The 22,745-nt window shown below is 40.2% G+C and overlaps 1 protein-coding gene across 2 annotated transcripts; it reads left to right on the top strand.

Annotated features, from left to right (window-relative positions):
* Nucleotides 1-5,567: 5,567 nt before the first annotated feature.
* On the top strand, nucleotides 5,568-21,043 carry LOC115691847 (protein ENHANCED DISEASE RESISTANCE 2-like). Of its 2 annotated transcripts, none has more exons than XM_056317717.1 (22): nucleotides 5,568-5,800; nucleotides 6,053-6,127; nucleotides 7,311-7,364; nucleotides 8,821-8,886; nucleotides 9,151-9,251; nucleotides 11,725-11,792; nucleotides 11,871-11,987; nucleotides 12,069-12,109; nucleotides 12,256-12,356; nucleotides 12,715-12,810; nucleotides 14,531-14,595; nucleotides 14,770-14,841; nucleotides 14,949-15,104; nucleotides 15,580-15,797; nucleotides 15,893-15,932; nucleotides 16,029-16,183; nucleotides 16,280-16,381; nucleotides 18,345-18,389; nucleotides 18,492-18,632; nucleotides 19,100-19,195; nucleotides 19,286-19,387; nucleotides 20,675-21,043. In XM_056317717.1, exons 1-22 carry the CDS (start codon nucleotides 5,663-5,665, stop codon nucleotides 20,780-20,782), a joined length of 2,157 nt encoding a protein of 718 aa, XP_056173692.1. In that variant the 5' UTR covers nucleotides 5,568-5,662; the 3' UTR covers nucleotides 20,783-21,043. The 2 variants fall into 2 exon arrangements, with proteins under 2 accessions (XP_056173692.1, XP_056173691.1); XM_056317716.1 differs by having other exon boundaries at nucleotides 9,148-9,251.
* The last annotated feature ends 1,702 nt before the right edge of the window (nucleotides 21,044-22,745 follow it).

The raw sequence follows: 22,745 nt of genomic DNA, 5'->3' as shown, positions 1-22,745 counted from the left end.
GCAGCAGCAGCAGCAGCAGCAGCAGCAGCTTCTTCTTCTTCTTCTGGTGTATAGAAAGAGAAAGCTTTGACCTACGCGGCGGCCCCTATTTATAGCACATGCGAACGCGTCGCCGATGCAAGGGAAGGGTAGGAGGAGATTACGAGGACGACCCCGTGGACGTGACGTGGCGCTGCGACACAACCGGGGCGGATCTGACGGCTGGTAATCGCCCGGGCCGCCTTCCCATCTCGCGGCCACGAGCGCGAGTTTGGGGGCCCCCTCGCGTGCTTTGCTTGCCGCCACTTCGTGTTGGGGGCGACCTAATTTCCGCGCGAGATCCGGACCGTCCGTGCCTCGGTGGTCGACCTAACTTCGCACGGAATCTGGACCGTCCCATTCCTTATGAAATATTTGACTTCCCCCTATTTCTATTTCTGACATAAATTGAGATTTCGGTTAATTTTCCACGTAAATCGCCGCGCTCGCGCATGTCAATAATTTCGTCCACAGCGTGGTGAAGAAATTTCCAAAGAGAAATCGATCGCGTGATCATTAATTTCGCGAATATTTTATTTTTTTCCGATCGTGTCTTTGATTTGGAAGTGTCGAATGTCGAGTTGCATTTGCAAGAGCACCCGATTGAAAATATTCTTTTTTATTTCTCGTTTTATACATGCATGACCTATTAAATTATTATGGTACATCGAAAAAATAAGCAAACTCATCATCTATCATTATTATTGTTATCATTGAAAGTAATGTGCCTAGGATATTATTTGTATAATGAGGCTTGGGTTTCACGCCGTCGGTGGTTGTCCGTTTCATGGTCTCTCTATCATACCACAAGGAGGAGAGAGAACAGACCTCCTTACCAATATTGACTAAGTTCATATCAATTCCTATTCCTAGATGCTCTCCAAGAGTCATTTACGCGGCACTCGGGATCTATCACTCGTTTAGTTATGATAGGATGACTAATCAAATCGGAACTTCCTTTCTTAAAAGAGCGATCGAACTTGAACTTTCGCTATCTAGAGACAGGTATGTCCTTATCATAGATAACATACGCGTAGCGTGATCTATTTAATGAGATAGCTTCACTATTAAGGCTGAATTGCCCCTTGGGAGAAGTTTCATCTTTGTGGGTCGCATTTGATCTAGAGAAAAGAAAAGCTTTCCTTCTTAGCAGTTGAACGGGAGCAAGAGCAGCTGTCAATTCTATCTAATCCACTGTAGACCTTGGACTTGACTCAAGCACCAAGACCTACTGTAGTCTTCTTTCGACAACCGGTGAAATGGTTGCTTCCTTCTTTGTCCCTCTCGGGAAGTGAAGCAGTCAATAGCATTTATCTTCTCATTGATGGCAGCTATCTTAAGAAGCAGACCCTCCTGTCCCAACTGTCCTCCACCGCTTCGCATTTGTCAGGGTTGAATCCCCTCTCGCCGGTGCTACCAAGCGACCAATGCATTTGAAGAACGGCGCGGCTGTGTTGAAGAGACAATTATCTCACTTGCAAACAAATTTTTTACAATCGTTCAAAGTGTATGTGCTTGACTTTTGTGCTTTCAAATTATTTATTGACTTTCTCGTAGAAACTTCAAAATATTATGCAAGTTTTTGAAAGTCGTGACAAATTGATACGTGGATCAATACGATGAATTTGCACGTCTTGAATTATTCCGGGCGCTCCATATGAAAATGTTTTGCTAAAAAGTGTCTACGAAATACTTTCGAATGTATTGACCGATGAATCTATCGACAAAAGGATGCGAAGGGTCATCGCTGATTCATCGACAAGAGATTTAAATCGATGAGAAAATTTGAAGTACAGAGACCAGAGTCCATCTACTCCCGACACGTAAAATGTTTCTGAAATATAAAGATAAATTGTACGTAATATTGAGCAACCGGTGTTCATTGACTGATCGGCGATCTTTTGCATGAACTATATTTTTTAAGTATTTATACCCACTACCGACAGTTAAAAACGGTTACAGAGAAATCAAATACATCCTACGTGACTCCTAGGATTTAGCAACTTATATTTACAAACGATTATTCAACACTTAGACAACTCTACTACTCAATGGTTGTACCTTCTCCACTCTACCACACCCAGCGTAACCGGTCACCTTTGAAGTTCCTCGTTCCCCAATTTGACGGTTGCAGTAGCCCGCATTTATCGGCTTCTATCATTTATTGCATCCGAGATCTATGGCTACCGGATCTGACGATCGTGTCGATTTCACTTATTCATAGCTAAGTTGATCTTCATTTTTTATGAGACTTAATGGTTGCATCGGAAATTATCAGGCCCCTGACTTAAATAAATACTTTGTATCCAGTTCATCGCAGATCGTGTTAGTCGAATCTCATTTACCGACCCCCACGGTCCAGAGCTTAATTATTTCCTTTTATATCTCCCGCCGGCTAAAACCGTTCATCTGATCGACTAGCTGTATTTACCGACTAAGAGCCTTCAATGCTTAGCAAATTTTATCTCCACCGATTTTTGCTCGACCTCTTCCAATCCGAGTCAAAAACTTGTGAACCAAAAAAAACAGATCAAAGTCCATCAATCAAAATATTCAAAAAATAAAAATAAGAATTACTCCAAACTGACCTAAACCGACGATGCAAGTATCATGTTTCACGCAAGATTACATGGAAACACTATCATGGTGAATGTCGATTATAAATGTCCGAAGGTCGCGAGCTAGATCGGGCATTTGAAAATGTCCAAAGAAGCTAAACGTGCGCACGGCATTCAATCAAACCATATTAAAACTTCTGCTCCACTTTTGATTGACGATAGTCAAACCTGTCCAGGAGTTCATTTGGCGTGCGGCCTCTTTATATGACCCTTCCAACCTTTCACGGACGGACGAGGAGCCTTTTTACGACCAAAGAGCTTCAAGAACGGCATGGAAAACGGTCGACATTTCACCCCCCCGACCCCGGCTAAACACGAGGATAAAAGCCTCTTTTTATGATCGTTCGTCCCGCTTGCTTCGACCGCTCGATAAAAACCGCCACTTCACCTAACATTTACCGGGAAGATTTCATCGGGACTTCTCGTTTCCTCGTTCTTAAACATCGGGGGAGCTCGAAATTCACGAGGGCTTCTCGCGGTCTCGAGTGCTCGACCCACGAGTTTAACGTGGATCGACGAGTGCACGGAATGATCTTTAAGCTTACTTAAATCTTCGCAACAAAATTGCACATTAAGAGAAGAAAAAGTAGGAGAAAAGGCGGTGGAAAAGATATGAAGTGGATGGTGAGGTGATGATGACCCTGTGTCTTGTTCGATGGGCGTGGGGGAGGGGCTTGATGATGACTTTGTTGACCATTGCGTAGAAACTTATCTTTGGGTTGGAGGGGAATGCATCTGGCATTCTATCTCTCACCAAGTTGCCCTTTAAATGGGTGGCCAAGAGTTTTTTGTTCTTAAATTGCCAAAAGAAACAAATGAAAAGAGAGGAAGATCTCATCTATCTATTCGCGCCTTTATTAATGTCAATTTTGAAGATTTACGAGGAGAATTTTCGACCTATCGTGAGGCCTGGATCTGATCTCAATATTGATGTTGCCAACGCCGAAAGCTCTTTTGAAGAACGACTTCATCCCAATATCGGTTTAATTAAATACCTCGCCAATCTTGTCAATGCGGCGAATTTTTGTGATTAGACTTGAGGTATTGGCCCCGCTACTTTTGATTTAGGATCTTAAATATAATCCTTTTTGCAATAGTACCCTGACAAAAATTCTAAAAAGGTGGTTAGCAAACAAACTGAATATTTATAATTTTTAAAAGTATGATGATTTGCAATAATTATATGGATCATTAAGATTTATGAACTTATGATACCTCTTCTCTTCCTAGATCAAGGGTGAGCATGTGTATTTTCTTTCTTTATGATAAACTAAAAGAAGGGAGAGGGGCAATTAGCTTTAGCGATTCTCTTGATACGCCTTCATAATTAGCCCGCATTAGCTAATTATTCCGCACTTGTGAACCCAAGTTTCGAGATTGGCAAGCTAATCACTGCGGCCTACCAAGGCGCTAGTTTGACTATGCAACGCACGCAACTCAAAGCTATTCAGAGGTTTGCTCGCGGCGAGAATCAAATTTGTGACCTTGTGAAAGACGATTGACGACTCTATTACTAGGTCAACCCCCTCAATAGTAATCAAGGGTAAACTCATTAGAGTGTGATTTTTCTTGCCGTTCAAATCGAATCAAATGACATCGGGAGGTTGGTCGGTATAACTTTTGATGACAACTTCAACTTGTGAAAAAAGAAGTGTGGCAACTTGTTTGCCAAACACATTACAACTGTCGCATATGAGGATAGCTTTTGGTAAATTGTCCAAACACAAATGATATAAATTCAATATTTCACGGCATAGTTTCACTACAAAATACGGTTTTGCTGCTCTTAATATCGTCTACAGTGTTGAGAAAAATTTTCTTATATGTTTTGAAGATTGACAAAATCTTTCACACTGACTATTGAATCTAATGAAAGTATTTTCAAATGATAATCACGAAGAAACAATGTTCGAACTCTAGTTATTGTCATTTGGATATTGCGCCTAAAATTCTATGTATTTACTTCGTGGACATCATAAGTGTATGCCATGGATATCATTAGAGCTATATGAGGGTATCACTAAAGCTTGCACATGGATATAGTCAAGATATTCGGCATCTTCAGACTTTATGCGAAGTCTATTCAGACTCGAAGAGTAATCAAACTCAGGCAGCATCGTTTGATCAAAGAGTCTATTCAGACTCATAATATGCGTTTATATGTGTGTGTATATCGTAACGACCGGTAATTTGACATGGAATTATTTTATAGAAAGCGTTGATTAATCTTCAATCTTAAAGATTGTTTGCAAATGTGCATTTCCTCGATATCAAATCGAACCGAATCGAACCGGCACTCAATATACGCCCGTCCTGAGATTCGAATTGAAAGCGAGGAAAAAGAGCCTACTCGGGAAATTGCCCAATCGCAGTTGAGCCCGGTGGAGAGAGAGAGAAACATAAAACGTTTTCAAATTTGAGCCGGAGGGAACGATGCCGGGGGGTGGGCCGCGACGGCGACGGCGACAGCGACGGCGAGCACCACCGAAGCCACCCTACCCTTTTCAAATTTCTTCAGCGGGGTCAATTCACAGCACATCCTCCACGTTCTCTCTCTCTCTCTCTCTCTCTCTCTCTCTCTCTTCTCTTGCCTTCCTTGGGATCTGCGAACTCAGCCACTCGGGAATCGCATCGTGCCTCCCTCCTCCCTCCTCCCTCCTCCGTCCTCTCTCTCTCTCTCTCTCTACAGCGCGGCGGCTTTGTTTGCGGCGCACGGCTCTCCCCTCCGCCATCTCTCGGCTGCTTCTTCTCTAAGCTGAATCTCCTCGGAGCCATCGCCGCCGTCCGATCATTCCGAATTGCGCTTCTGCGGCGGCGGACCGGTTTTGCTCTTGTGGGGGTGGGTTGCCTTTGCTCCCGATCTCTCTCTCTCTCGATCGAGAGGCGCGCGCGCGCGCGCGCGGGGGGGAGGGGGATGTGGCGGGCGTAGCTTTCGGTGGGGGGGCGGGCGGCCGGAGCTTCGGATTTGGGGGAATTGGGTGATCGCGCGCGCTCTTTCTTCGGTTTGGCTTCCCCGGGGACCGGCGATGTCGAAGGTGGTGTACGAAGGGTGGATGGTGAGGTACGGGCGCAGGAAGATCTACCGGTCCTACATCCACATGAGGTTCTTCGTGCTGGAGCCCCGGCTGCTCGCTTATTACAAGAAGAAGCCTCAAGATAACCAGGTTCTCCCTCCCTCTCTCTCTCTCTCCGTGGTCGTAATTCATAGTTCTTGCCTCCATCAAGTCTTCTGGGCTTCATTCCTTTGGGAAGTGGGAGAATGGAGTATGGGCAATTCGCGTGCTTGGTAGCTGCAGCTGCTTCCTTATGATGTGCAGTTGAATTTCGATCTTTGGCGCTTCTTTTTATGTTTTTCCTTAGTGTGGGGAAGAGGATTTACCATATTGGAGTGTCGGCTGTTTGTTTTTTTGTCTTAGGTTCCGATCAAGACCATGGTAATCGACGGCAATTGTAGGGTGGAGGATCGTGGCTTGAAGATGCACCAGGGACACGTGAGTTGTCATTTCCCCCTCGACCGCTTATTTTCGGGCATCCTATGACTGCATTTAGATCTATGGAAATTGATCGGCCCGGTGTGTACTATTGCTTAATCTAATTCTCATTAATATATGCAGGTAATTAGATCTTCATCTTCCCTTGAGATAATTACCTGATCTTTCTGTCACCCTGTCGTTGCGCATAGCTATACCCAGTTCCTCCGGTGCTTGTTATGTGACTTATAAAGTGATCCTCTTGGAAGGTGTAGGTTCATTAAAAGCATTGGCCGCATGGTTGTATCAACATTTTGTGTTGGTTATTTTGAGCGCCACCTCTGTTTATACATGCTTCAAAAACCAACCAAGCATGGCATCCATCGAGTGCTCATGTTTGTCATTGGGAGAACCCAGGCACACCCTTTTTGGGTTTGAAGTTTACTCGACTTGTGGATGTCTGCTTATCCTTCATCCTTCCCAATTCGACCCTAGTAGCAATAAAATAGCTGTGCTCTCTATCGTTGAAGTAGTAAAATTGATTCTGATGTACTCTAAACAGGCGAGCATAATTAGGATGAGAGGTCATGGGAGGTTACCCTGAGGGCCTTTTTCTCTCATGTGTGTATAAACTCCTTACGTGGTACTTTCCTTGTCTGCAAGATGAAGCTGTCATCGTGGTCTGAGAGTTGCTCTTTGCTCGTGGTCTGAGTTCATTCTAGAAATTCATGACACCTCAATTCAGGGGTGAGGCCATGCAAGGCAGATTCTAATGTTGCTAAGCAGTCAAGACCTCTCTCAATTTGCAGTAGTGTTTTTCCAGAAAACAAATGTTCATGTTAAAGATAAGCATGCATTTTTCAAGATCACCCACTTGCCAGACATACCTTCTGCTGGGATGTGCAAGCCTTTTGATGTGAAACAAATGAACGGCGAAGGTTGTAGTAGAATATGGTCAGGATGCTCCACATCACAAAAATTCATCAGATCTGGATTCCTATGCTTCTTCATTGCTTTATTTGTCTAGGCTTAGTTCAGTCTTCCTTTCTTACCAGCCTTGTTTTTGCAAGTTAAATGCTCAACATATTACTATCCTTTTAGTGTGGTATGAACAAAAAGTAGTTTATTTCATGAATTTAACTATATCATGAACTGAACTAAATAAACCGTGTCATGTTTTGTCTAACGGTGCTTTTAATTGCAGATGGTTTATGTACTGTGTGTTTACAACAAGAAGGAGAAGCACCATCGAGTCACGGTGTGTGGTTTCTATTATTTGCATGGATTCTCTTTTAAAGCGTGGAATGGTATAATTTGCATTCTTAATTAGCCGACAATGATGAATAGGAGATCGAATTTGGTTGTAGAGGAGACTTTTATGTGGCTTTCTTTCCTCATTGAATCTTTTCATGTTAGTTGTTATGTACGACGAGAAAATTAATGTATATGCTTATGGTGCAAAAGGACGTAAGAACTCTAGTTATTCTAATTTCTCTAAATGGGCGAACTACATACAAGACCTGTGATGTTGATTAAATTCCTGTCTGATATTTCTCATAATAAATCCAAATAATTCATTGGTTATTAGACAATAATAATAATGGAAATTCTCCTGATGGTTAAGAGCAATGTTTATAGCATGAAAATTTTGGTCCTTTCTTGAATGTAGCCATGTTTTTTCTAAAGCTGCAATACCTTGAAGCTAGGTGGAGTAGTTTCATGGAAGTTGCTGTGAGATGCCGCAACCGTGAAGTGTTGACCAAATACCTTAATATAACTTGCACCCCATTTTTCACACGATTTGTGGGGCCAGATGGAAGCTGTACAGGGCACCTGTTGAGTTTGGAATTTACAACTGTGCGTCTGTGATAGATTTAGCCAGTGTGAAGTAGTACACAATCTGTTGAGATCTCCATTAGGAATAGCTGGGTGAAAGTATCGGGGATGTCCTTAGTTTTTCCTTTGGCCCTTCGTTTTCCTCTTTTTTTAATGATTTTTTCGACCATTTCTTTGTCCCGAAGGTTGTAATATAAACTGGCCAACATGTTTAAGGCAACCAAAACCCAATCTTGCGTCCTTATTTCAGACTTTATTGCAGAACTGTAGATGTTCTCTTTCTTTTTTGTGTACTTGCAAAAAGCGTCTAGCAGTGCAAGTGGGGAGCGAGGTTGTGGCTCCTGCAAATACTTCCATGCCAAGTTGGGGAGATGAATATGGATTGCGGTAGTATTGAGGAATGCAATTTACTATCCATCAAAATAATACATTTGCCATGCTTAAAACAAAAGAAAAATGGGACTGTATCCACACACCATCACAGATGTGTACCAGACAACTATATTGACAATTGCCATTGAAGTTCTGAACCTTGATAGTGCTATTTTAAAACTATTTATTATACTCCCCCGACAGGAAAAAGAAAATTCTGTATAATACAAACATAGACCGGTTATAAACAGTCAAGAATAACGATTATATTGTTAAATTAGTTGAGACTAGTTGCCAACCTACATCTAAGGTAACTTCAAGTACTGAATCTTGTAGAGCCTACACTTATGAGAGAATAAATGCTTCATTTAAGGGTTTACTTTTGCTATAAACTGTTGGTAATTTATTCTTTTTGCTATAGTTTTAGCAGTGTAATGGGAAATCTTGATTGTTACTTTGCAAGCTTCTTTAGGGGAATGAATAATTATACTATGCCCTTGTTGCAGATGGCAGCATTTAACATCCAGGAGGCCTTAATCTGGAAGCAAAAAATTGAGACAGCAATCGATCAGGTTTGTATTTCTCGAAAGCAATTTCATAATAACCTCTCAAGTCTCTGAATATTGGTTTCAAATTGCGGCCTAACTTGAGTAGCACTTGTTAGAATTGTTCTGTTTACTAGGTATTGTCGTTTTGAGGAGACTTCTATACCAAGTCATCCAATGTTATTACTTTCTGTGTTCGATGCTTAAATATTTCGTAGTGTTTGAGCTTTTGATGTCAATATTTGAGTCTGAACCGTGGACGAGGAACTTAATACTTGTTGTTACCAGCAGCAGGAATCGCGAACTGTAAATGGCAATAAGTACGTTTCTTTTGAATTTAAGCCTGGAATGGACAATGGAAGGACGGCTTCGTCTTCAGACCATGAAAGTCAGTGAGTGCTTCGCATAAGATCTCTCTAACCATGTCAGTTGGCACGACACTCTTCTCGAGTTTGTTGATGCTTTCCTCTTTTCACCAACATTTTCTTTGTTTTGCTGTATGCATTATCTAACCTCAATTTCCCGGGGATGCCAACTCTAAATTCTTTATTTTGCTGCATAGCATCATCTGACTTTTCTCAGTGAATTCTCTCATTTCCTTAATTTTCTGAGTTCTATAATATTTAGGCCATGCTTGCTACACGGAATGGAGATTGGAATGGAACCGTGATTCGGTCTCCATTCGCATAATCAGCAGAGTGAGCATTCTGTTCGGAGTGCCAATTACATCAATGGATGGAATTAGCTTTCCTTGCCATAAGGGAAGGAATTGGCATTCATTTCTTAAAAAAAGAACATAGAAATTTTTTTTTTTGAGTTTATCCTTAATTTTTTTCTCTATCATACTTCTTTTTAAGGGCATATTTAACAATTGACTCTATCAACTTTTCGATTCTCACATTGTTTTCCTATCACAGCCAAACATATATTTAGGAATGCCTATTCTGTTCTATTTTTTTATATAGGTTAAAGAAAAGATTATAGGGAACCAAAGGAGTGCAAACCCGCATACAAAAGCTGAGGACCAAAAGAGCTCAGTTACAACACAAGGCATCTATAATGTTGACTAAAGCACTTACATCCACACATAACCGTCAACTATACAAAAAGTGTAAGACTTTCAACCAACTTTCAATAATTACAAACAGAGGCATCGCCTTGAATGAAAGCTCTCTTATTCCGCTCTTTCCAAATCAACCTAGAAACAGCAAGAGGGATTGAAGAAATGGCTTTCTTAACACGATGCAAAAGAAGACCTTGCCAAGCCTAACACTTGTTCAATAACTCCTCCTATACCCCAAGATCACCCAACGCACGCATAAGTGGCCACCCAGATCAATCTTGTCCACGGACGGTGAAGGAGGAGATGTCTCACCATCTCCGCCTCTTTTTTGCGAAAAAAGGCATCTGTTGACCAGCACAATCCCTCTTTTCTGCAAATGTCTAAGGTGAGAGTGAGTTCCCAAGATGGTTCCCAAACAAAAAATGGAATTCTAGTTAGTACTCTCACTTTCCAAATAGCTTTCCAAGGATAAGTGTCCCTGCCACCAACAATCTTCTACTCGATCAAACTATAACAATAATTTACAGAAAAAATTCTATCTCTACATATACTCCAAAACAAACTGTCTAAAGAAGTGAGAGAAGTCTTAGATGTCGAACAGCAAATAAAAAAACCGACAAAAGCTTCGAGTGTCCAATCTTGGGCTTGTCTTGAAAAGTCAATCTCCCAGGTCATTGTTCCTTTGGAGAAACAATAGCAATCCGATACAAGAGCTTCCTTGTTTCCTAGTGATGTCAAGGAGGTAGGGAAGCAATCTTTGAAAGACATTTTCCCACACCAAGTGTCAAGCAAAAAGTGGATCCGCTTACCATTTTTCACAATATGATCCATATGAGTAACAAGCTCGCTCCACTCATCTATAACTCCACTCATCTATAATCCGCCTCCAAACACCACTAGCATGAGCTATTCTTCTACTCTTAGAATTTAACCAATTTTTTCAGGGCCAAAATTTAGCAATAACCACTTTCCTCTAAAGATGATTGTTTTCAACATTGAACCGACAAAACCACTTGCCTCGAAGAGCCTTGTTGAGCAGTTAAAGAGACTTGATGCCAATACCATCGTTACAGAAAGGTTGCTCAACTGCATTCCAATCAAACAAATGAAATTTATGCAACTCATCGTAATCCCCCCACAAAAATCTATTTTGAATTACTTCCAACCTTTTGCCAGCCGAACAAGGGATAGGAAAGAGAGACATGAAATAGATAGGTAGATTGGAGAGAGTGCTTTTGATGAGGGTCAATTTTCCTCCATTTGTTTCGTGCAGATGATCTAAATGTGCCATTAGATTCCTCCCTTCATTCCATTTCCATTTCCTTTCGTATCTTCCTACCAAACATGCTGTTTGAGTAGTTTTTTTCGCTTTCTCTTGACTTGTGGTCTTACATAGATAAATCAAAATAACAGATGAAATTCCTGCTAATTGAGTACATGAAAAAATGCTCATAGAGAAACCTCACATTGTGGAGACTATTTGTTAGGATGCATGTGTTACTGTTTTCTCATTGTGAAGTGGGCCTTTACTTTGATTATGGAAGGAGTCTCCTTAGGTAAATACTGAAGATCCAAAGCAGTTCTTATTTTGTCTACTCTTTGTTATTTCTCCATTCAAATTGAGCTGTAACGTTATTCTCATTAGTGTTTTACTCCAGGCTGCTGAACTTAGAATTTATGAACTTAGTACTTGCCAGTGTATCCATAGAGTCTCCCTGGGCACTTTGACAGTCATAATTTGGTCATTCATGCAGACATTTCTAATCTCTAGAGTAAATTTTCTAACTAATTTTGATGTTTAGGTTCAGTGCACCAGAGGATGAAGATGATGCTCATCGAGACCTACTGCGAAGGAAAACAATTGGAAATGGTTATTCAATCCCTTTGATTTCTCATATTTGTCACAATTGCGATTTCTACCTATCTAACTTCTCCATACTTTCGGTAGGTCTTCCCGACTCAGTCCTTGACTGGACCAGGGAAATTGACTCAGAAATGTCTCATCAGAATAACAATAACCAAGGATTTCCCAAAAAGCATTGGCGTTTGCACCAGTGTCAAAATGGTAGCATGTTGTGACTAAATTTGGTAAAAGTTGGCCATCCCTGATGCAAAATAAATCAGTTGATTTTTCTATTGGTGACAGGTCTTCGGATTTTTGAAGAGCTTGTCGAAGTCGATTACTTGGTATGAATCTTTGATTTATATCTTTTGTATGCATGAATTGGTTACCTCACCGACCTTTTTTGATATTTGTTTGGTGGAGTTGCTTGATTCTGCTGCACGTTAGGATGTTTTGGGCTCCTTCAACATTTTTAGTTGCATGTATGCAGGCAAGGAGCTGCGGTAGAGCAATGAAGGCTGTTGGAGTCGTTGAGGCTACGTGTGAGGAAGTATTTCAGCTTGTAATGAGAATGGACGGGACACGGTTTGAGTAGGTCTTTTACTTACCATTTTCTAATTATAAAAAATGGGCTCAATAGAACTGCAATATGGCTTAGCTAGCATACTCTGAAGCATTGTCGATACTTTATGTACACATTTTAATTTATTTCGGGAATGCTTGTTGCTTATTCTGACATTATCTAGTGTAGTTGATCTAGTTCATGGGTAGCATGATCTATCGGCATAAAAAGGTGGTACTCAGATTTGTCCACTCTGAAAGTTTGACAGCTTGGAGGATATTCTGGTTAAACATAGTTCGAAGTTACTCTGTGGAATCTCTGCATCTATGAGATGATCGATATGATATGCAGATTGAAATGAGAAAGGACAATTTACTGTCTATGCAGGTGGGATAGCAGTTTCCAGGATGGCAGTTTAGTTGAAGAGGTAGATGGGCATACGGCAATATTATATCACCGGCTTCAGCTGGACTGGTACCCAATGTAATCATCTCTTCTTCGGTTTGATCTCCTCTTTGTACTTCAAAATAATGTAGATAAATGTGATAGCATTCTTTTTTGATGTGGAGGTTGTTACATCATGGTTTTGCTTCAGTGAAACTTAACTCTATGCATGCGCAACACTCTGATGTAATGGCAAATGTATTTATTTGTGTGACCGTGGGTTATGAGGATACAATTTTGTAACTATTATTTTGATGAGATGGCTGGAATTGCGTTGCTCAAGTAGATATGAAAAGTGCATGAAATTTGTGGAAAAATCATAATTTACAAAACCAAAATGCCAAAGTAACCAAGAGAGTTGTTGACAACCTAGCTTTAGTTTCATTTTCTAGTTTAGAGTTTGCAGTTTGAAGTCGTAGGGCCTCAAGAATGAGAACTTTCATGTCTCACTCTTGTAGTATGACCTGTGAAAACTTTTATGTACTTATCCTGGTCTGTTTGGACTTTGAAGTGACATTTACTTACTACTTTTTGCCTAGTCTTTTCTTGTACCTTGTGAAATTTCAATTTTTTTGTTTATATTGAGCACTTGAAACCTTTTGGAACGTACAAATATTTACATATTAAGCAATTTAGAATTTTCCCATAATTTTGAAATTTCGTATTTGGGAGGAAAAATGAGAGTATTTATAAACCATATAAAAATGAAGACCCATAATCTCTACACGGTGTGTTTAGAATTTTCCCATAATTTTGAAATTTCGTATTTGGGAGGAAAAATGCGAGTACTTATAAACCATATTAAAATGAAGACCCATAGTCTCTACAGGGTGTCATGTCTTTAGTACCTTGATCCTAAGCATTTTAGGTATTGATAACGTGGTCTCCCACTAATCCCTACTTAGTTTTGTGCTTTCACTTCTCTGATCTAAAATCATAAGATCTTGAGGGAAAAAAGGACTTATTTATTCTGGTACTGATAGTCTTTAAAATATTTTTATATGTAAAATCTCTGTTTTGAACTCCTAAGGCTTCGTGGAACTAAGGAACTACATCTTTTGGTTAGCTTGAAGGAGATTTCACATACATAGAGGTTGTTTTGCGAGAATGTTATTATACATTGGTTGAATCTTTATCTATTTAATGTCCATTTGTCAAGAAAAAGTCCCTTATTTTCAAATTTGTAAGTTCCGAAATAACCCAGGATTTCATACTTAATAAATTTCTGATTCTACATTATGTCATCAAGAATCTCATGTCATTGACTCGGGTCATCCTGTACTCTGTGTTGAACTTAAAAGTACCCACGGAAAGGATGTAGAGAGAGGGGGATTCGTTCTCTTGCAAGTGAGACAGTGTTATTAGATCCAGTGTTCATCCAATTGCGTTTACTATTCTCATGGATTTTCTTTGATTTGGCAAATTTTTACACGTTTCCTCAACAGTTTGAAGCCTGATATTTTTTCAAGTCTGTCGTGATGAATTCTGGTGCAAACTTACATTAGAAGCCTTGACCTTGGAGAAGTACTTATGGGCCATAAACGTCTTACGAAATTTCTTTGGATGAGTTGTGCCAAATAAGTGATTCAATCAGTCATTTAATGATTGCTATTACAAATTTAAGGACGTCAATGGGCGACTTTGGTATTTGATTTTCTGGTCTGTTTACTGTTTCTGCTTGTACTTGGTAAGTACATCTTTCTCCTTTATGAGTAGCTCACTCACAATAGACCGGACGTTGTCAATAACTCTATTGCAGGTTGGTGTGGCCACGTGATCTTTGTTATGTGCGGTACTGGCGCCGAAATGATGATGGGAGTTATGGTACTGTGTTTCTCCACCGGTCACAAATTCAGTTATTTTTGTTGCATGAAGAGTTGTCCTTTGCTTGATGTCAGAACAACCTAGCATTGGCATAGTTATTTGTGTATGGTATTTCAACCTTTATGTACAATTGCTTGACTGATTAGGCGCATTTAAATATTGGATTCTTTGCAGTTGTGCTATTTCGTTCTAGAGAGCATGAAAATTGTGGCCCACAGCCTGGATATGTGCGTGCACATGTTGAGAGTAAGTCATAGATGTAGATTTCGCAAAGCAAAAAAGGATTGTAGATTTCTTGGTATAAAGAATGCTGCTATGAGAATCATTGGAGCGACTTTAACATGTGCTCTCAGGTGGAGGGTTCAACATCTCACCGCTAAAATCTCGAAATGGGAGGCCAAGAACACAGGTTCAGCATCTTATGCAAATTGATTTGAAAGGATGGGGTGTGGGCTATGTTCCAGCATTTCAGCAACATTGTCTCCTTCATTTGTTAAATAGTGTAGCTGGTGAGTTTCTTCCTGCATTTCTCTTTAACTTTCTGAGGTTAAGGTTGGTGCTGATGCGCATTATATTTTGAGGGGTTGAAGACTGCATATATTCCCGATTTTCATATTTCTGTCCCCATTTTTTTATCTCCTTTCCATTTGCATCTTGTCTGGGTTTCAGCACTAAAATCTCGCATATTCTGATAATAGTTTGACTTGTTTATACTTAAGTGCGAAGACAATTTCTGATTACTAAATTCATTGGTTTTCAGCTAGCTGCAATAGATATTGAGTATTTGAAGGCAGAACAATTAAAAAAAATTGCATAATTTATTTTTCAATTATCAGAGCTAATTTTCTAGCTTATAATGTACTGGTTATGATAATTAGACTTATGATGGTCCATTTACTTTTATGTTTCTATATCTATGCGCTAGAGACACTTTCACTTTTCTTTGCTGATGACAAGTCTTCATTATATACTTCTTGCTTAAAGGAATGCGTGAATGGTTTGCCCAGACAGATGAAAGAAGTGCCCTTCCAAGAATCCCTGTCATGGTTAATATGACATCAGCTTCTGTTTCTTCATATAAGACTAAACATAACGAGTCTACTGTTCATCCAACACCTTCTCTTCAAACTAATGCTTCGGGTAGAAATTCTGTTATGATGGACGAAGATTCTGATGAGGATGAGGAATTTCAAGAACAAGAGGTTTGATTTACTCTTGGGTATTCCTCACATTCTGAATGCCTACCTTTTCAGGACCTTAACTTTATTCTCTTTTCATTAATGTAACGATGGTCTAGGAATACTCAACTGGTCTTGAGGGTGAAGTCAATAAAGAAGGTAAATGTTTGTACTTTGAACTTTGACTTCTTTATGTCACAAATGTTATGTAAATTGAACATAACACTTTGCTTGCATGCCGTAAATAAAATGAAGCCATGGAGGAAGAAGCAGTGGAAGAAATTGATTTGTCATGCTTCTCTGGGAATTTACCTCATGTTGACCGTGATAATGCTCGTGACTGCTGGAGAATTTCTGATGGGAATAATTTCAGAGTTCGGAGCAAGCATTTTTGCTATGACAAATCAAAGGTCCTTTATATCTTTCATTTGTGCTCATATACTCAGTTTCGTATTATTATTAGTAGTCATGCACTCACTACATTGTTTGCAACTTTTGTTATAAAGATTCCTGCAGGAAAACATCTAATGGATCTTGTTGCTGTCGATTGGTTCAAGGACACAAAAAGAATAGACCATGTTGCTAGACGAAAAGGATGTGCAGCACAAGTCAGTTCTCAAATTGCTCAAATATTTTGCTTATGACTGTTCTCCTGTCTGAAACCCGGTTAACTTGTTGTATGAGGTGCTTTCATCATGGTGTGGTGCGGTGGGACTTCTGTTTTGGTGTTTTGGGGTGGTCATGAAGCATTGTGGAAATCATAATTCTGAGTAGCCACATTTCATTAGTGTCCCCGTATTTAGCTCAGTAAAGGTGGTGCATCGTGTTATCTTATAACAAAATCTTAATGCCACTATACCCAATAATAGCTAATCAAGTCAATACGGACAAAGAAAGGAAAGAGAGATGCTCAGTTGATGCAAACTTGATCGTCATCTCACAACCATATAGAAACAGATGGGGATTGTAGGTGGGCAGTTTGGGACTGCTGACCCTGTTCCAAACTGAACCACATCAAGTTTCAAAGAAGACCACGAACCTGTTACCACCTTGAGTGGGGTTTAACAATGTAGTCTATAATCTGTCCCAAGTATATGAGAAGCTGAAACCCAATTGGAACCTGATTAATATGTTCATATTAATTAACTTATATATCAATTTAAAAATTAAAAATATAATTGTCTGAATAACTGCTGTATTTTAGAAGAAAAATGCTCTTCCAGTAATATATTTAGTATGCTTCGAGTTTTAGAGTGCCTGTCAACTAATTCTGTACTCGTCTAAACCTTGCAAGTTTCCTAAACGGGACTCCAGACTTGTCCCACAATTCAGAGTGGCGGAAGCTAGTAATGTTACAATGGGGTTGGGGCTGGTCAGGAATCTGATTTAACATGATCTGGTGAAGCCTTAGAAATAGAACAAATAGAGTCAAAATTTCGCACAAAGAGACACTGTCAGAGTTGCTGATTATGTCTCTTTTTCAAGTTTGGTGCCTCTCTAAATAGCAAAAGTAGCTTTCTAGCTTTTCCTCACTTAAGAGGCAAAAGAATTTTCTCCATTTCAGCTCCTTGTACTTTTCATATTGGTGGTGGATCTCGATGGATGGTATATTTTGTGCTCTGCATTTTTTGGAACTTTATACAGGCTAGTTTGGCCTACTCCACATTAAAATAGAGCCAACAGTTGGTTGAATTTGATTTAAGCACAGAATTTTGCAAAGGAAATGGCAGAACTAAAATGAGGGGATTGGTCTTTAATCTCTGTTGATGAGTGCTTATGTACCTTTCACATTTCTAGTTCAATAGAACAAACAGAAAAGAAGGGCAGTTTTCCTTTGAGATTTTCTGAAACCGTGTAGTCTTAATGTCAGTTTTCAATCTTAGAGCAGTTTCTTGAGAAAACTTTCTTTAGATGTTGTGCGCACTTCATTCTTCCTTGATTAGAAGTCTTATCCAGGTCTAGAATGCATTAAATGATGACATCAGGGAACTATATGTAGACTTGAAGGAAAGGAAAGTTGCAAGAATACAATAGTGTATTAGTCTAATTTTATCTAATCAAACACAAGCATCGCCATATTCTTTTAAGGGCTATTTGGACAAGGCTCATGTTAATGTGTGCCCTGGGGCGCTTGTCAATCATACATAATGCAGAAATGTTTTCATTTGCAATGCACTACTGATTGTGCCAAACATGGGAAAAACAGTGCTTTGGAAATGAGAAAGCTTTCTTTAATTGGATGCTTAACAATTGCCCTGGGGTACCTCTTAACAGACTCCTTTCGACAAATATTGATGGTGTTCAAGTATTAGTCTTCTTAGGTGATTGCTTCTAGTAACACTATAATGTGACTTGGCTTCGTATTTGCCTAGTGAATATTGCTGCGACATGAATATGACCACAGCTGATGCATAGTGGTCTCTAGGATTTGTTTATACTGTGCTTATACCAAACTCCGTATATCTAGATAGTGGTTCTCTGTTCATACAGTTGTAAATAGATGATTCATGCTTATTCTGTGACCTTAAGGAGCTTTCATATGAATTTAGATTTTTCTACGTGTCTCTACAGGTTGCTTCAGGGAAGGGGCTTTTCTCCATTGTCGTCAATGTGCAAGTAAGCACCTCAAATAAAGAACCTCAAATTGGATAATCATTTATTTTCGGTTTAGCTGACACTTCGGAGTTTGGCAATAGCATAACCCTATCATCTATGCAGGTACCTGCCTCAACCCATTACAGTATGGTATTTTACTTCGTAACAAAAAAATTAGAACCTGGATCTCTCTTGCAACGATTTGTTGATGGTGATGATGAATTCCGCAATAGTAGACTCAAGCTCATCCCTTCAGTACCCAAGGTACTCGTCCCAGCCATTTTGTGATATCAACAGATTGACCATACCAACAGTACTTGATTGCCCTCCATTCTTCAGGGTGAAACATATGATTACTTCAAGATCCTTGCATTTGACCCACATAGACATGTCTTGTCATAGGTTTATGTGGATAATACTATGTTCCTGAGTTGCTGTGCTGGGAATGCTTGGGCAATTTGGTCAAGTTGCTTCTTTTTCTTAGTGTAGAAGATTATGAGACATCCTAGTATATGTTACTAAGAAAATTGTTGTAATAAAATCTCTCTCCAAATTAATAATTTTCACTTTCCATCAAGTAAAGATCTAGCAGTACCTATATCTATCACTTTATAGTAAGAATCCTATTAATTTCCTAGAGTACTTTTCTGATAATTGGATCCTCACCTTTTCTTCTTTTTCTGCAGTAAACTTTTTCTTGAGGATGTTGACTTGTAATGTTCATTTTGCAGGGTTCGTGGATTGTTCGACAGAGTGTTGGTAGTACTCCTTGTTTGTTGGGGAAAGCAGTTGACTGCAACTATATCCGTGGTCCTGACTACCTGGAAGTAAAGTGTCATCTGGTTTTGCTTAGATGTAATGGTTATGTGTATTTGACGATATTCCGTTGGTTTTAACATGATTTCTTCTTTTTTTAGATTGATGTTGACATTGGTTCTTCTACTGTCGCTAATGGAGTTTTGGGGCTTGTGATCGGAGTCATCACAACATTGGTTGTTGATATGGCTTTTCTTGTACAGGTATGCTAATGATATGTGCAAACTCTGTCGTATGTCTTCTGTCGTGGATTTGTCCCCACTTTGATGCAGTTTTCATATAGTCCAAAGCACATTAGTTGTTAACCAAACCTTGTAAATGTGTTCTAAGCTTTTGGCAATTATAACTTGACTTGATTCTATACTTAATAACAAATACACAGAAATATTATATAATATTCAGGCATAGACATTCTTGTAGCATAATGCCTAAGCTAGCGAAGTGTCTGGTTTTACTCGAGCTAATATTCCCCAGTACTTACTCTGCCTGAGACATATATTCATACAATATTGATAGCTGTGTAATATGTCAATAGGGTTCTCATTTTGAGGGACGCATCAATAAGAGATCTGAATCGGTTTTCCTTGTTAATGAAAAAAGTATGTAACTTCAGATTAGGAGCATTGCACTAGTCTGTAAGCTTTTTCGGGCTGGATTTCGACCATCTTACTCATGTAATTCCTCATCGATGTGATAGGCCTAGCTACCATTTATAGCCTCAAAACGAAGATGATTCTCTTGGAAATTTATATGACGGAATGAGAAACTTAAAGCCACCTTGAAAGAAAGACAACAAAAACAACTACCAAAAACTAAGCCTTTCCCGCACGGTGGGGTTGGCTACATGAATCCTCTCGAGCTCTAGATGCTCCATCTCTTTTCGTGTTGTTTTCTCCCTAGTCCCTTTAGGCCTTTCCTTACCCTGTCTAACCCGAGTCTCCATCTCCATCTCAACATCTGTCTGGGGTTTACTCCAGTCTTTGCTGCGTTTTGGGTTTCTCTTGAATATACTCAACAAAGGACGGCAATGATGGATCATTAAGCACTCAGGAAAATGACATGTTGCGAACAGCTGAAAAAAGGGATACTGGAGCTAGAACGTCTTTATTAACTGGACGAAGCTCAAAGGCTAATTCACAATGCATTGGATGGACTTAGATGAGGACGTTAGAAATAAACAAATAGCAAACAAGGGGAAGTCCTCAACCACGATAAGCATAATTTGTTTTATTATTCTCTATAGTTTCTTGTGAGATCATGAGGGTATGTTGGATGTCCTAAGATTGGAAAAGAATGCCTCCATTGTCTGTAACTATATTTGTTCTGTTGCGGAGGCATTATCTATCAAATGTTTTTTCTTATTGGCTCGAGGTGCAGGCTCTGGCGGGCTTAATTTTGGGACATCTAACGCTTCATTTGCTGCTCAAGATTAAAGGAAAAAGGAAAAGATAAAGAATTCTAATGCTTCATTTGTGTAATGCATGGTGCAGGCTAACACTACTGATGAGTTGCCAGAACGGCTGATCGGAGCAGTTCGTGTCTCTCATATAGAGCTTTCATCCGCAATTGTTCCCAATATGGATGCGGAATCATCATGACCCATCCAGGTTTTGAAGGCACATTATTCATTCCGACAAAGCGTACTGATTACTGCCTCATTTTTCTTATCCATAGTAGAGTTACTTTCTGCTGGGAGGAACAAAAAGAATCATTATCCTTATCTTACGCTTAACCTTCTCAATCACACGGCACAATTCATTTGTCTTCTCATAAATTTTCTCCATGCGTACAGCATCTGTGGGTTTGGTACATTCTGAGACTAACGAAGAATTTTGGTAGTAAATCTTTTTTCTCCAAAAGCTTCTGCAGATACTTGCCTGTGCTCTGTATTACTGAGTGTTGGAAAAGAGATTAATAGCCTTGGAAATCTAATGTCGAATCAGAAATAGCTTTGGAAAAATAGGGATTGAAGGATCACTGCTATATGACCCCTGAACACATTTATCGCGAAAAATGGTAGACTGATGGTAGCTTTATTCTGCTAGATTCAAACTTCCACCTCCATAAAAGTAGGCAACCTCAAAGCACACAGTGCCCAATCTGTTTTCTGGTTGACAAAATCTCTAAAAGCATCCATTGACCTCACTGAGCTCTCAGGAAATCCCCTCTCAAACCTCTCTCCAAGACCCGGCCATATCCTTTGAATCTCTTGTCTGTCAAGACCTGCTCAATTCCCTTAAAAACATCATCCTTCACCACCTCAGCTGGGTTTTCATCACACACCAAAGCGCCGATCTTGAGATGATTCACCACCAGCTTGGTGTTGTAGTATTGGTCACCCCTGATTGGCCACGACAAAATCGGGACTCCTCTCACTAATGCCTCCACTGGGGAATTCCACCCGCAATGGAACACGCATCCACTAGTTGGGGGGTGGCTCAGTATCAGCAACTGCGGCGCCCACCCGTGTATGATCAGCCCCCTCTCCCCCACTCTACTGTCCAAACCATGTGGAAAGTAGCTGCTTTCCATTTGGGCTGGCCCTCCGCCCGGCGGGCCGGGATCACCCATATGAATGGCCGGTTCGACTCCTCCAGTGCCTTGGCTAGCTCTGGGTTCTCCTCCGTCGAAGGGCCCACCTCGCTGTCGAACGATATGCACATGACGGAGCCGCGAGGTTGCCGGTCGAGCCACCCGATTATCTCGTCGTCCGAGTAGTTGGACTCTCACTTGAGCCTGATCTCCCGCTCCTGAAGCAAGGACGCTACGGACCTCCAATATTTATCCCGTAGGAGCGGGCTCACGCCCCAGCCAGGCTTGCCCGTCAAATTGGCCATGTAGTCTAGGAACGGGCGCTCGAGATCATCGCACGTGTTGATTAGTACAATCGGTACAAACGAACTATACGTTGACAAATTCTGCCGGAATTTAATCGATGACAAAACTTAATAACGAGACGATACTAAGTTGGAATTTAATTGATAATGCGTCGTCCATGATAGAGATACACGCCGGAATCTAATCAATGATGCGAATCTAAAAGCTACAACTAATAAAAGTAAAACGCAGTGCAGGAAAGTAAAAATAAGAACAAATTTATTTGATTTGTGGGGGGCCTCTAGTTGGATGTGCGGTGGTATTTATAATAATCCAATTGTAACCGCCTTCCGACGGTTTTCGGCAGTTGCATTTCCTCGAGCGGTTTCTATTGATAACTTCACGTTCTTCTATTCTTGAAAGTTCGGTATCCATGTCTTCATGATGCTACATTTCTGCCTTGTAAGCCGTCGCTTTTGTCATGCTGCATGAGAACTGCCGTAAGACTTTGTCTACGACGGTTCTTGACTTTTTCTATCTTCAAGCAGAATACGTTCCCTCCGAAAGTGTCAAACTTATTTCTTCTCGATCTCAACTGCCCTACTAATTTTGAACTTTTGTGGTCGTATTTCGATGTTCTCCGAGTAGGCATATGCTCGTAGCTCTGTCATCCTAATTGCTCCGTCCTGATCGATGACCACATTCCTATGTTTTTCATGCTTTCAAAGGACTTTATTGGTGTTT

This window comes from Syzygium oleosum, unplaced genomic scaffold, assembly GCF_021117445.2.
Source record: "Syzygium oleosum isolate NSW1041296 unplaced genomic scaffold, Sole_v2.1 Sole_v2.14, whole genome shotgun sequence".
Taxonomy (NCBI): Eukaryota; Viridiplantae; Streptophyta; class Magnoliopsida; order Myrtales; family Myrtaceae; genus Syzygium; species Syzygium oleosum.
This window is presented reverse-complemented; position numbering and strand designations above follow the sequence as displayed.